We start from the raw sequence: 13,753 nt of genomic DNA on the forward strand, positions 1-13,753 counted from the left end.
GTGGTTGAGGCTCACTGACCAAGGAGAAGAACACTGTGAAATCAACTTAGGCAGAGAGGTGAGATCATCAGAGTCCTGAAGATTATGGAAAAGAGTGGGGTTTTTGTCCTAAGTGCAATGAGAAGCAAATGATTTTCTAAAAATGGAAATGGCTAATAAACTGCATTTTTAAGAGTTCTCTTAGAGGTGCCTGGGTGGTTCAGTCAGATGAGTGTGCAACTCTTGATTTCAGCTCAGGTCATGATCTCAGGGTTGTGGGATCGAGCCCCACATTGGGCTCTGCACTGGGCATGGAACCTGCTTAAGATTCTCTCTCTCTCCTTCCCTCTGCCCCTCTCCCCTGCTCACACTCTCTCAAACAAACAAATAAATGAAAGCATTCTCCTTTGCAACTGTGTGAAGAATACACTGGACAAGAACAAACAAAACAGAAAGCCCTGTTAGAAGATCTAGCCCAATATTCCAATATTCCAGATGGGAGATGACAGAAGCTTAAAGTAGTGACAGTATAAATGAAAAGAAATGGATCATAAAAAGTTGAACAGACACAACCTGAGTTTTGTAATAGATTTGAATTCGGTTTCTACTTCCAAAGTCTTCAAAGAGGTTAAATAATTAAAATCTTCAGCCACAGCTAACCTAGGAAGGTCTCCTGATAAAAACTCAAGAGTCAACTGTGACCACAATGAGATGCCACTTCACACCCACTAGGATGGCTATATTCAAAAAGGCAGATAAAAATAAGTGCTGGGCAGGACATGGAAAAAATGGAACCCTCAAACATTGCTAGTAGGGATGTAAAATGGTACAGTTGCTATAGAAAACAATCTGGCAGTTCCTCAAAATGTTAAACAGAGTTAACACATGGCCCAGTGAAAAATCACTCCTGTGTCTATACCCAAGAGAAATGAAATCTTATGTGCACACAAAAACTTCTACATGAATGTTCATATCAATATACACAATAAAGTATAATAGTCCATACAATGGAATATTACTCAGCCATAAAAGAGAATGAAGTTCTAATATGCAAACAACATAAATGAATCTTGAAAACATTATGCTAAGTAAAAGAGCTGGTCATAAAACACCACACATTGTGTGATTCCATTATATAAAAAGTTCAGAACAGGAAAATCCATGGAGACACAAAAGTAAACTGGAAATTAGCTGTCTAGGCTTGGGGTGTGGGAACAGGGTATGACAGCTAATGGCTAAGAGGTTTCTTTTAGAGATGATAAAAATGTTCTAGATTAGATTGTTGTGATGGTTGCACAATTCTGTGAATATACTGAAACTTTTGAATTATATACTTCAGGATGTTATTTATATATGAATTATTTCAATATTTTTTAAGAGTCAACTGTGAGTAAGTGTGACATTTTCCTTTAACAAACAGCAAATAAATTCAACTTGATTTCCCAAATATTCCTCGGAGAACATGTATAGATTTGTCTTTTTGTAAATCATGTTTCTGAGAAGTTTTTAGTACATTTTAAGTAAAACAGAACTATAACTTTAGGCACTAGTTTTTAAACAGAAGTGAGCATCTTAATCACTTGTGAAGCTTTTAAAAACTACATTCATCCAGGACCCAAATATGCTGATTTAGTAGGTTAGAATTAAATCCTGGCATTTGTGTTTATTTTCCTTAAAGGGCCATAGGCGATCAGATAAGCATTCCTAACAGATTCACTGACTTAAAGGAACCTGTTGATATACACTTGAACATAAAGACATATCACTCTGTAATGGATTACAACTACCTTTAACCCATTTTTTTTTATAAATTCAGAATTTCACTTTTTATTTAAAAAAAAAAAAGACACTCCTGTTATCTTTTCTATTACATTTTTATTCTTATGCACAATTGGCATTTAATGTACCTAGAGAGTCTAATGGAAACTGCCACATTTTTTAAAAGCCTATGCAATCTATTTAAGTTGTACATCTTTAAAAGAGGGAACATATAGACAAAGAAAATAATGCAAAATTATCAGAAATGTGGAAGACCGCACCATGATAACGTTAGGTTTATTTAATTTCAAAGTAAGCAAAAAATCCATTGAAAGGTTAGAATGCATCTGAGAGGCAAAATTGTCCTGGCCTGACAAAAAATAAGGTGTGTGCAACAATTCTGTCAAAATACAAATACCAATAGTTGAATCTAACCTCTGGGTTCAACATAAATACTCAGGCAGAGTTTGGAATTGAGAAATATGAAGTCAACCTGCTGCCAATTTTTATAAAGGCAGCTTTGTTCAGACGAGAGTGCAGAGGACTAATTAATTAGCACATGCTCTCGTATACATGTGACCTTAGACAAATTACTCTTAAACTTTCTAAATCTTACTTTTATCCACTTTTTAAAAGAGATCATATCTGTTCTTCCTATTTCAGAGGGCAATCTTGAGAAGCAAATTAGATGTTTGTGAAAGTGCTACATACAAATTTAAGGCACTATCATAATTTAGAAGGATACTCTCCATCTGCTAACAGTTCACATACTTCCACTTCAAAACTGGAAATTTCAAGAAATTAGTCCTTCCTTCAAAAACAAACAAAAAATTAGTGTATGGAAATCATTAAGTCCCTTGAAGATATTAAGTTAATATTTTGTGTTTAATTCCAGTCTCAAAATTACAGTTTTCTGTAACTCTACCTTCCTTCTTTTCTAATTCCCATGATTATTCTATACTAATAACCCTGAAATTAGCAGCAAGGAACAGTGCTGTATACAGAGCAATGAATGAAGAGGAAGGGCCAAGGGAGAACTAGCACAGCAGAAAACTTTTCATTGCTTAAATGATCCACTGAGTTTTCTATCAAAACTATCTATCTCCCAAGTAGGTTGTACCTACAGATGGACTGGTTTTTTCAGAAACCACCTTCTTTTTTTCAGCAAAGATTCTACACCAAAGCGAAATAATATATAAAGGGCAAAGGAACAAAAAGACACAATTTCCTCATTAGTAAATTGAGGAAGGTAAACAAGATGGCTTCAAAAGAGACTGTAACATTCCACAATCTATGGATCTGATTCTCTCAACTCCATGATTCCTCACAGAAAATCTGTTACAACAGATAAGAAGAAAGAAATGGTTTTGTTCAGGCTATTGGCTTCTGGGTTAACTTAGAGTAAAGGAAAATGAAATACAGGTTTTCAAGGCAATAGAATGAGTTCATTCATAAGGATGAAAAAAAATCACATTCACTTAATTATCTATTAGTGAAACAAAGAGCACAAACATTGTATTTAGAAGATACCACTCTATCAAATGAAGATGATAAACAAACATACATAGTATAATGAGAAACAGATAACCACTGTGAATCTGACACAAAAGGACAGGATGGATAAATTCTCAACTCTAAAAACATTTTACTGTCTCATAATTAATATTATAAACAGAATTTTGTTGCCATTCTTAATCTCAGTCAAATTGGCTAGTCTGAAATTCCTTCTAGTTTTACAATTCCTTAGCTTCAATAAGAACATGTATCAGTTTTAAATATAGTTAAGAAAATAATAATAATTTTAAAAAATAAATATAATTAAGAAACAGTGGTACATTAAAAATCATACAGTGATACAGCTACTGACTATTCAATTATCTCTAAGATGACTAAAGAGAATCTCAAGTCTCACATTCTAAAACAAAAGTCTTGATTCCTCCCCCACTTTCAAAAAGTTTTTTATTTATTTATTTTAATGTAATCTCCACGTCCAGCGTGGGGCTCAAATTCACAACCCCAAGGACTGAGAGTCACAAGCTCTTCCGACTGAGCCAACCAGGCACCCCTTGATTCCCCTTTTTAAACCTGCTCACTTTACCAATCCCACCCAGTTTTTGCTGAGTTAAAATATCCAATAATCATCCTGATTCCCCTCTTTTCCTCACTGTCCACATCAAACCCACCAGAAAGTCCTGCTGACTTGACCTCCAAAATATATTCAGAATCTATCCACTTCCATTTCTGCTGCTACTATCACCCTGTTTCAAGCTAACATGGAATACTGGAATATATTCTCACCTGGAATGTTCTATAGGCTCCTGTCCTTCCATTCTGTCTTTTCACAATTCATTCTCCACAGTGAGTCATCTTTTTAAAATCATCAATCCCGGGACACCTGGGTGGCTCAGCTGATTAAGCGTCTGACTTCGGCTCAGGTCATGATCTAACATTTGTGGGTTCGAGCCCCACGCCAGACTCTGCGCTGACAGCTCAGAGCCTGGAGCCTGCTCTGGATTCTGTATCTCCCTCTCTCTGTCCCTCCCCTGCTCATGCTGTCTCTCTCTCTCTCAACAATAAACAAATAAGTAAAATCACCAATCCCTACCCCCTGTTTAAACACCCCAAAGGCTGCCTACTTTCTGGTGGATTTTATTAAAATAAAATCTAAGCTTTTTCTATACACCTATAGAATCCTGGTCCCTCTCTGGCCTACTGACCTCATTTCACTCTTCCTTCTTGCTCCTCATGCTCTAATTGCACTGGTCTTTCAGTCCTGGGGAGGGGGGGGTGGGGGGGAGGGAAGGAGGAGGAGATAGGAGGAAACAGAAGCAGAGGGAGGAAAGGACCTCTGTACTAGCTTGTTTCTTCTATCTGGAAATACTCTTCCCCTAAGGTCTTTGCTGGTTCCTTATCATTCAGGCTTCACTTCAAACACGCTTTCCTTAACTATATCTAAAGAACTGCTGGGGGTGGTGGAGGGAGTAGGTAGAGCACAGAGGATTTTTAGGGCACTGAAACTATTCTGTATAATATCATAATGATGGATATATACATATCATTATACATTTGTCCAAATCCATAATATATACAATGTCAAGAGTAAACCTTGGGTAATTACAATTTGTCAATATAGGCTCATCAACTTTAACAAAGGTAGCACTCTGGTTGGGGATGGTGACAGTGAGGGAAGCTATGTATATGTGCAGGCAGGGAGACGGCAGGAAATCTCTATATTTTCCCCTCAATTTTTCTGTGAACCTAAAAACTACTCTAAAAAATTAAAATCTTAATAAAAACTAATTCTTTTAAATCACCTCACCTCATTACCTTAGCATACTTTTCTCCTTGTAGCACTTAATCACTGTTTGTAATTATCTTATTCATTTATGTGTTTCACGGATTTATTGCCCATGTCTTCCCTACCTCTGCACTGGCACCATGCAGGGAAAAATTGTGGCTCTGACCCATCACCATATTCCTAGCACTTAGAAAGGCAGCTGGTCCAGACAGGGCCACCATATTCTACCCTCTAGGCTGTACACAGCACAACTTAAGATGGATCATTCACATGGATTATGATTTGATGAAAATCTCTTGGAGGTTTGCAAAAAAACAGACCTGGATCTGAAAAATGTATTCCTACAATACTTCCATTAATAAAACTATAATATTTCTAGATATGCTAATGCAACAATGTGCTACCAACGTAGCCAGAACATAGGTTAGGTTTCTCAACCTTGGCACTTACGTACTTGGCTAGGTAATTCTTTGCTGTGGAGGCTGTCTATGCATTGTAGGATGTTTAGTAGCATCCCTGGCCTCTACCCACAAGATGCTAGTAGCATAAATTTGCTAGTTTTAACAACCAAAAATGACTCCAGACACTGCAAAATATTTCCTGGGAGTCACAACTGCCCCAAATTGTAAACCACTAGAATGGTCACTTGGGCTTACACCATCTCAGTTTTCTCATCTATAACACACAAAGGCTCAACTTATCAAAGAGGCTCAACATATCATAGTCAGTTCAACTGTACACACTCGTTTACATCATCTGAAGAAACCTCTGGATATTTACACAACTAAGTTTTTTTTGTTTTTTTTAACCCAATGCTCATTATTTGAATTTAGGGCAACAAAGTGGTATAGCAGAGCAAGCATCAAATCTAAAAACTAAAAGAATTTTCACAAATCTTCACATTATTCATATAACATGCATATAGAAGATATACACAATGTTATTTTGCTCTTTTCCAAAGAAACTGATGCACTGAAAAATTCTGCAAAGTCATAATTAGGAGTTCGATAAATAGAAGAACCTAGATCTTCCAATTGTCATTCCAATATTCTGTGGTACAAGAAAATTATCTCCAGCATGTGGCGCAACACTGAAAACTTATTATATGAAGTATGATAACCTATATAAAGATACTGGGATAGGGAATGCCTTTTTCCTTTAGAAACTGTGGCAGATCATATATTAAAGTTCTCTATTATTCACTTACTCCTTCCCCTCAGAGGAATATAATCCCACCCCATTGTCATTGGACCTAGCTACATGACTGCTTTGGCCAACGGAACATAAGTAAATGTAACACACATCATATATGAGCAGGAACTTTGAATGCAAATGCAATTTGGTTTGTTCTCTGGGACTTTTGCAATCTGCCACAAGAACATGTGCCAACCAGCCTCCTTCAACCTGGGTCCCAGAATGGATTCACAGAGCTGACCTGCAACAGACCGGCAACACAGACTAATAACATTTTACCTACTGCCCTCATGTATGTTTGTATTGTTGTAAAAATCACTGAACTTCTGGAGTATTTAGTTTCTGCAGCAAAAGCAGACTAACACAGGGATGTACTTTTTTGAGTATACAAACATTAAAATACTTACATAACTCTGAATTTCAGTGTATAGGACGTTGTAAGTTGTTCCCTCTCCCTCCCTCTCTTTCTCTACACACACACACGCACACGCAGAATCTTTTGCTTTTCTTTAACATTATTCAATATACATATTATGAATCTTTTCAGAGATAAAAAAATTATCAGAACATCTGTCTGCACTGAAGACAGTTGTTTTAAAATTCTCAATTCACATTTCAATATTTAAATACCACAAAGATGGCTCAGTTGGTTGAGCATCCAACTTCAGCTCAGGTCATGATCTCAGTTTACGAGTTTGAACCCCACATCAGGCTCGCTGCTCTCAGCCTATCAGTGCAAAGCCCACTTTGGATCCTCTGACCCCCTCTCTCTGCCCCTCCTTGGCCTGTGCTCTCCCCAAAATAAATAAATACCTAAAAAATAAAAAAATAAATACCACAAAGATAAGCATAGTATAACTACCAAGTACACAGAATCCAGGAAAAAGTGTTCACAAATCTAGAGAGTTGGAATATAGTAGGCCTGTGTCCTCCAAATTAGTCTTAGTATTCCTTTTATAGTCAAAAATACACCAAAAAATGAATACTTGTATCTACACATTTGCCATCAGCAGACTATAATGTACTCATTTATAAAAGGAATAAGCAAAAAATTAAAGGCTTTATGTAATTTTATTATTATTCTATATGGGAAACCAGAAAGTTTAAAATAATTTCAGCACACAGGAAACACACTTGGAAAAAAAGCTCACATGTTTTTTTACATGACAGAGAAAGGACTGCTTAGTACACATGCCATTGAATACTCATCACCTGCTATTCACAATCTGACCTACTCCAAGGTCTGGCTTCTGTTCCCACTCCTCCACCAAAACAGCTCTTAAGTTCACCAATGACCACCATGTTGCTGGAACCAGTGGTCACTAGCCTATCCTTTTTGTCCACGATTTCTTTAGCAGCAGTAGAAATAAACCAATCACTGCTCCCTTCCCTCCTTCTTGAAACACTTTTCTTAATTTTTGTGATATTACACTTTCCTGAGTTTCCTCCTACCTTATAGGCTTGTTGTCTTTAGCTTCCTTCCTCTACTTGCTTTCTCTCTTTGAAATGCCCTGTGAATGCTGGTGTTCTTCAAGCTAGATCTTAGGACTCTTAAGTAACCTTAACCATTTCAACAGTTTTAAATATCAGCTACACTGCAGCTACTTCCTAAATAATTACTTCAAGCCCAGGCCACTCTTAGGAATGCCACACTCCTACCCAACTATCTTCTAGACACAGCCAGTAAGATGTCTCACATACACTTCCTATTTTTTTTTGTAAGTTTATTTATTTTGAGAGAATATGAGCAGAGAAGGGGCAGAGAGAGAGGGAGAGAGAGAATCCCAAGCAGGCTCCAGCACGGAGCCCAAAGCAGGTGAGATCGTGACCTGAGCCGAAATCAAGAGTCAGATGCTCAACTGAATGAGTCCCTGCGTTTCATATTTAACACAGCCAAAAGCAAACTTGATCCTCCCATTTATACCTACTTCACCTCTAAACTTATCCTCTAGTTCTTCCCATCTCAAAATACAGATTCTTACCCCAGCAATCTAAATATTCACATCATACCCCAGACTCATTCTTGTCATTTCCTTCTCTTCTCCCTTAACCCATCACATCCAATCTACCAGCAAACTGTCAACTCTATCCCCAAGGCATAGTTCAAATGTATCCACTTCCTGCCAACCAACAATCACCATCAACCCAGAATAAGCTACTCTCATGAATTTCTGTAGCAGCCTTCTGACTCATCCCCAAGTTTCTCTCCCCACCAACAGCCCCCAAAATCTGTCTTCACATCAGAGCCAAAAAGTGATCTTTTCAGAACGTAAATAAGATTCTATCACTCCCTTGCTTAAAACTTTCCAATAGCCTCCAATGTACTTTCTCCATATCATGGTCTACAAAGGTCCTACTACATTTTTTCCTCATCTCTTACCATCCTCCCCATTATCCACTGACCACACTTCTTAAATATGCCAAGATTTTTTCAGATTCAAGGCGTTGAACACACTACTCCTATTATTCGAAATGCCCTATACATACTTCCTCCTTTCCTCTTCCCTCACTTTCAACCAGCCTTTACTAAGCATTCAGTTACATAATCACTTTTAGAAACTGCCAGAGGTACTACTTATCACCATCAGTTCTTTAAATTAGTTATGGGTATATTCCAGAATAGTTCGATGTGGGGCACCTGGCTAGCTCAGTTGGTAGAGCCTGTAACTCTTGATCTTGGAGTTGTAAGTTTGAGTCCCACCCACATTGGGTGTAGACATTAAACATAAAATCTTAAAAAAAAAAAAAAAAAAGGAATAGTTCAATGTGTACATTCTAGAAACCCTTGAGAATATTTCTTAATATCGAAAACTTGATAAAAATGTAGAATCCTATCACAACTGGAAATGAAAACAGGCATCAACTATTATCCTATTATACATGACAAAAAATAAATCCAGAGAAATTAAATAACTTGCCTATTTTATTAGGCTAAATGATAGGTCTTCTGACCCTGTGTTCAGTAAACTAGTCAACCCTCTTCCAATTCTGTTTATTACATTTCCACTTTCTTTAAGATAACCTCAATCATTAAAAAAAAAAAAAAGTCCTGAAATTCATATGGGATGACAAAGGGCCTCAAAAGTCAAAACAGTCTTGAGAAAGAGCAAAGCTGGAAATATCCCACTTCCTTCAAAACATACTACAAAAGTACAGTAATCAAAATAGTACGGTACTGGCATAAAGACAGACATATATATAAACCAACAGAACAGAATCAAGAGCCCAGAAATAGATTCATGCATATGTAGTCAAATGATCTTCAGCAAGAACAGCAACACTATATAATAGGAAAGAGACTATACAATCTCTTCAATAAATGGTGCTGGAAAACTGGATTACCTACATGCAAAAGAGTAAAACCAGACCCTTATCTTACATAACATAAAAAAAAACAATTCAAAATGACTTAACTCAAAAAAAACTTAAATGTAAGACCTGAAACTACAAATTTCCTTGAAGAAAATATAGAGAAATAGTTTCATAATATTGGTCTTGGCAATGATTTCTTGGGTATGACACCAAAAGCACAAATAATAAAAGCAAAAATTAGACAATTTGGAGAATGTCACACTAAAAAGCTACTACACGGCAACAACAGAAAAATCAACAGAATGAAAAGATAACCTACAGAATAGGAGAAAATACCTGCAAACCATATATCTGATAAGGAGTTAATATCTAAAATACATGTAACTCAACAGGGGGTAGGGGGCCTCAATCACTTTATGCTGGCTTAAAAAAATGGGCAAAGTATGTGAACAGACATTTCTTCAAAGACACATACTGGTATATGAAAAGGATGCTCAACATCACTAACATCAAAGAAACCTATCACAAAACTACAATGATGTTCCACATCACATCTGTTATGATAGCCATTATCAAAAAAGAAAATAGTAGGTGTTGGCGAGGATATGGAAAAATTAGACCCTTTGTGCTCTATTGACAGGAATGTAAAATGATGCAGCTCCTATGGAAAACAGTATGGAAGTTCCTCAAAAAAAAGTAAAATAGAACTCTTATGACCCAGTAATCCTACTTCTGGGTATTTACGCAAAAGAACTGAAAACATTATTGGTAGCATTATTCACAATAGCCAAGACATGGAAAAAAACCTAAATGTCAATCAGTGGATGGACGGATAAAAGCAATGTGGTATATACCTACAATGGAATATTATTTAGCCTTAAGAAAGAAGCCTCGGGGCACCTGGGTGGCTCAGTTGGTTGAGCGTCCGACTTCAGCTCAGGTCATGATCTCATACTCTGTGAATTTGAGCCCTGCATCAGGCTCTGTGCTGACAGCTCAGAGCCTGGAGCCTGCTTCAGATTCTTCATCTGCCCCTCTCTCTGCCCCTCCCCTGCTCATGCTCTGTCTCTGTCTCAAAAATAAATAAAAACATTTAAAAAAAAAAAAAAAAAAGAAGCCTCATAACATGTTACAACATGCACAAACTTTGAGGATATGATGCTAAATGAAATAAGCCAGTAATAGAAAGCAAGATACTGTATGATTCCACTTATACAAGGTGTCTAAAGTGGTCAAACTCATAAAAGCAGAAAGCAGAATAGTGGTTGCCAAGGGCTAGCAAGGGCAGAGAAAAATGGGGAGTTGCTATTCAATGGCTATAGAGTTTCAGTCATGTAAGATGAAAAAGTTCTAGAGATCCAATGTGCATATAGTTAGCAATAATGTACCATACACTTAAAAAATGTGTTAAGAGGGTAGATTTCATGTTGTGCTCACTATAATAAAAAGAAAAAAAAAAAAAAAGATAACCCCAGTCACTCATCCAAGCTTAGTAACATTGCTTAGGCCTTAGCAGCAAATGAGGAAAACAGCTGGCTCAGCTTGGATAGGGAAGTCTTAGTTGCTAGTACTTATTACAGTAAAATGCAGCAAGAAGGCAAGGTCTTAAGTGTTGATACAAGTTCTTGACCCAGATTATCTGGTCAACTTTTTAAAAAAAAATAATAATGCTGGCTTAAAAGCCAAATTGTATCATATGTAGTGTAGGCAAACAGCTTTTTTTTTTTTTTTTTAATCCTACTAATCTGTCCTGTGTATGTATGGGTATATACACCCACATGCATGCAAATAATCCTTCACCATAGTACAACCTAGCCAAGAAGATAAAGCTGACTTACAAAGAAAGTGTTACCAAGAACAGAAGAAATACTTTAAATTTCCTATTCTGTACCTATACTGATACAATGCTCTGATGAAATTCTTATAAAAGACCTGAAAGGACAAGACAACCCTCTGGAGTTCAAATCAACACCACTATTACCCACACAACCAATGTATGTCTTAGGACGGTACAGATGCAATTTGGAGTAGAGGCTTTCAAAATGTTTTTAGCTACAACTCACATGTATGTATTTTTCATATCTGTATACATATCTATATAAAACTAAACAATTTCATCAAATAACATAGTTTAAATGAACATTACTACATATATGCACCTCTTTGTTCTATTTTGCTGCTTAATATTTTAAACACAGCTTACAGTACCAAAATTTCACAAACCACTAATGGACACAACCTAGTTTTAGAAACATTGTACTAGAGCCACAACACTGAACACATGCTACGTGATTCAAAGTTACAAAGCATATAGCTAAATATCTATAATAAGGGCTTATAGTATACAAATATTTTACTATATTTTTTAATAGTTATTTATTCTTAAGGGAGAGAGAGCATGAGCAGGGGAAGGACAGAGAGAAAGGGAGACAGAGGATTGGAAGCAGGCTCTGCACTGAGAGCAGAGAGCCCAATGCAGGGCTCAAACTCACAAACTGTGAGATTGTGACCTGAGCTGAAATCAGATGGTCAACCAACTGAGCTAGCCAGGTGCCCCTATAATAAGGACTTTCTGATGCTGTTCACAAACACTTATGCCTTTGCTCTCTAGGTAGATGTGCTTAAATAATTTAAAAGCTGCTCTTTTCTCTGGGAAGTAAAAGGAAAGATTAAAACCTACCTTCTGTTCCCAGAATTCTAATGACTCCCAAGGTATGCACTGGAGATAAACCATATTTGGAGAAGCAGTTCCAGCACAGAGTTAGAATTTCTCCAAAATTATAAATGATAATGTCGTAACTAAAATACAGTTTATGGGTGTCTGGGTGGCTCAGTCGGTTAAGCAACCAACTTCGGCTCAGGTCATGCTCTCACGGTCATGGGTTCAAGCCCCACGTAGGGCTCTGTGCTAACAGCTCAGGGCTTAGAGCCTGCTTCGGATTCTGTGTCTCCCTCTCTCTACCCCTCATCTGCTTGCTCTCTTTCTCTCAAAAATAAATAAAACATTTTTAAAAATTAAAAAATAAATAATAAAATAAAGTTGAATTATAAAGACTAAATAGTAACTACAAAAACCCATTTCCCTTCTCAAACAAAATAAAGCAGATAAAGTATGATTTTAAGTGTCAGCAGAAAAGGATTGTAAAATCAAAGAATACCTAGCCAATTTAAAAATGGGACTTCAAATCATCTTGAACAAAAACAAAAACAAATATGCTCAAGATTCCTTTTCAAAACCCCATCCTCTCTCCAGCAATGTCCCATACATTTTTTTTAATATCCTCCTTCCAACCACATTCCCATAAACTTTGTTTTACTTACCATCCTTCCCCCTTTAACTTACTTTTTTATGATACGAAGAAAGAACAGATGCCTCTAAAACAGGCTCCAAATTTCCTTGGTGGTTGTCATTATCACTTTTCCCTGTACCATCAAGTTGGTGCCCTTTTCTGAGCCTTATATCTGGCTCTGGAGTCCTGCTGCACCCCAATCGGTTTTCTGCTGTCTGGTTCATGGGACAATCAAGCCTTTCTTACAAAGAGATGTTTCTTTCTGTCCCTTCTTCTTGGGAGGATGGATTTTCTGGATACTGAGTTGACTCTAAGGAGAGGAAAGTTATGAATTAACATATTTTAAATAAACACATTAAATGAGTGCTGGAGGAAGATACAGGTTATGTTATTATACACTCAAACAAAAGAATGCTAAGCAATCATTAAGAAAAATAAAACAATGTATATAATATCTAGGAAAGATTGCCAAAATCTATTTGTAAATAAAAAAAAAGCAGTATACAAGACAATGCAGATAATGTTCCCAGAAGTTATAAAACTATAACTGTATATGTACACAGAGTAATTATTGGAAAATACTCAAAACTGTGCTTGGTACACAGAGAAGAACTTATGGTCTCAAGTGAGAATTCAAATTGGACTAAAAATCGGCCAACTATTTGTTTAACAAATCATTTTGTTCTGTCTGCATTTTTTTTTTTTTTACAATATGCCATTACTGTTTCAAATATACTATTTTACAATATACCATTACTTTTTTGATGAAAAACATACCTATCTGCAGAAAGAATACAGCTGGGTCTTACATATCTAATCTCATTTAAACATCACAATGACCCTACAGGGTATATTTTTTGTGTTTCTACTTTTCAGGTAAGGAAACAAAAATTCACCATACTTTGTATGAAACAGGAAAGTC

The 13,753-nt window shown here is 36.5% G+C and overlaps 1 protein-coding gene across 6 annotated transcripts in view; it reads right to left on the reverse strand.

Moving 5' to 3' along the window:
• ADIPOR2 (adiponectin receptor 2) overlaps positions 1-13,753 on the reverse strand; it is a 78,126-nt gene that overhangs the window by 24,220 nt on the left and 40,153 nt on the right. For all 6 annotated transcript variants that reach the window (XM_027073959.2, XM_015061484.3, XM_015061485.3 and 3 more), the window contains exon 2: positions 12,885-13,141. In XM_027073959.2, coding sequence (XP_026929760.2) covers positions 12,885-13,055 — 171 coding nt within the window. In that variant the 5' untranslated portion in view covers positions 13,056-13,141. The remainder of the gene's footprint in view (positions 1-12,884; positions 13,142-13,753) is intronic.

The sequence above is a fragment of the Acinonyx jubatus genome, chromosome B4, assembly GCF_027475565.1.
Source record: "Acinonyx jubatus isolate Ajub_Pintada_27869175 chromosome B4, VMU_Ajub_asm_v1.0, whole genome shotgun sequence".
Taxonomy (NCBI): Eukaryota; Metazoa; Chordata; class Mammalia; order Carnivora; family Felidae; genus Acinonyx; species Acinonyx jubatus.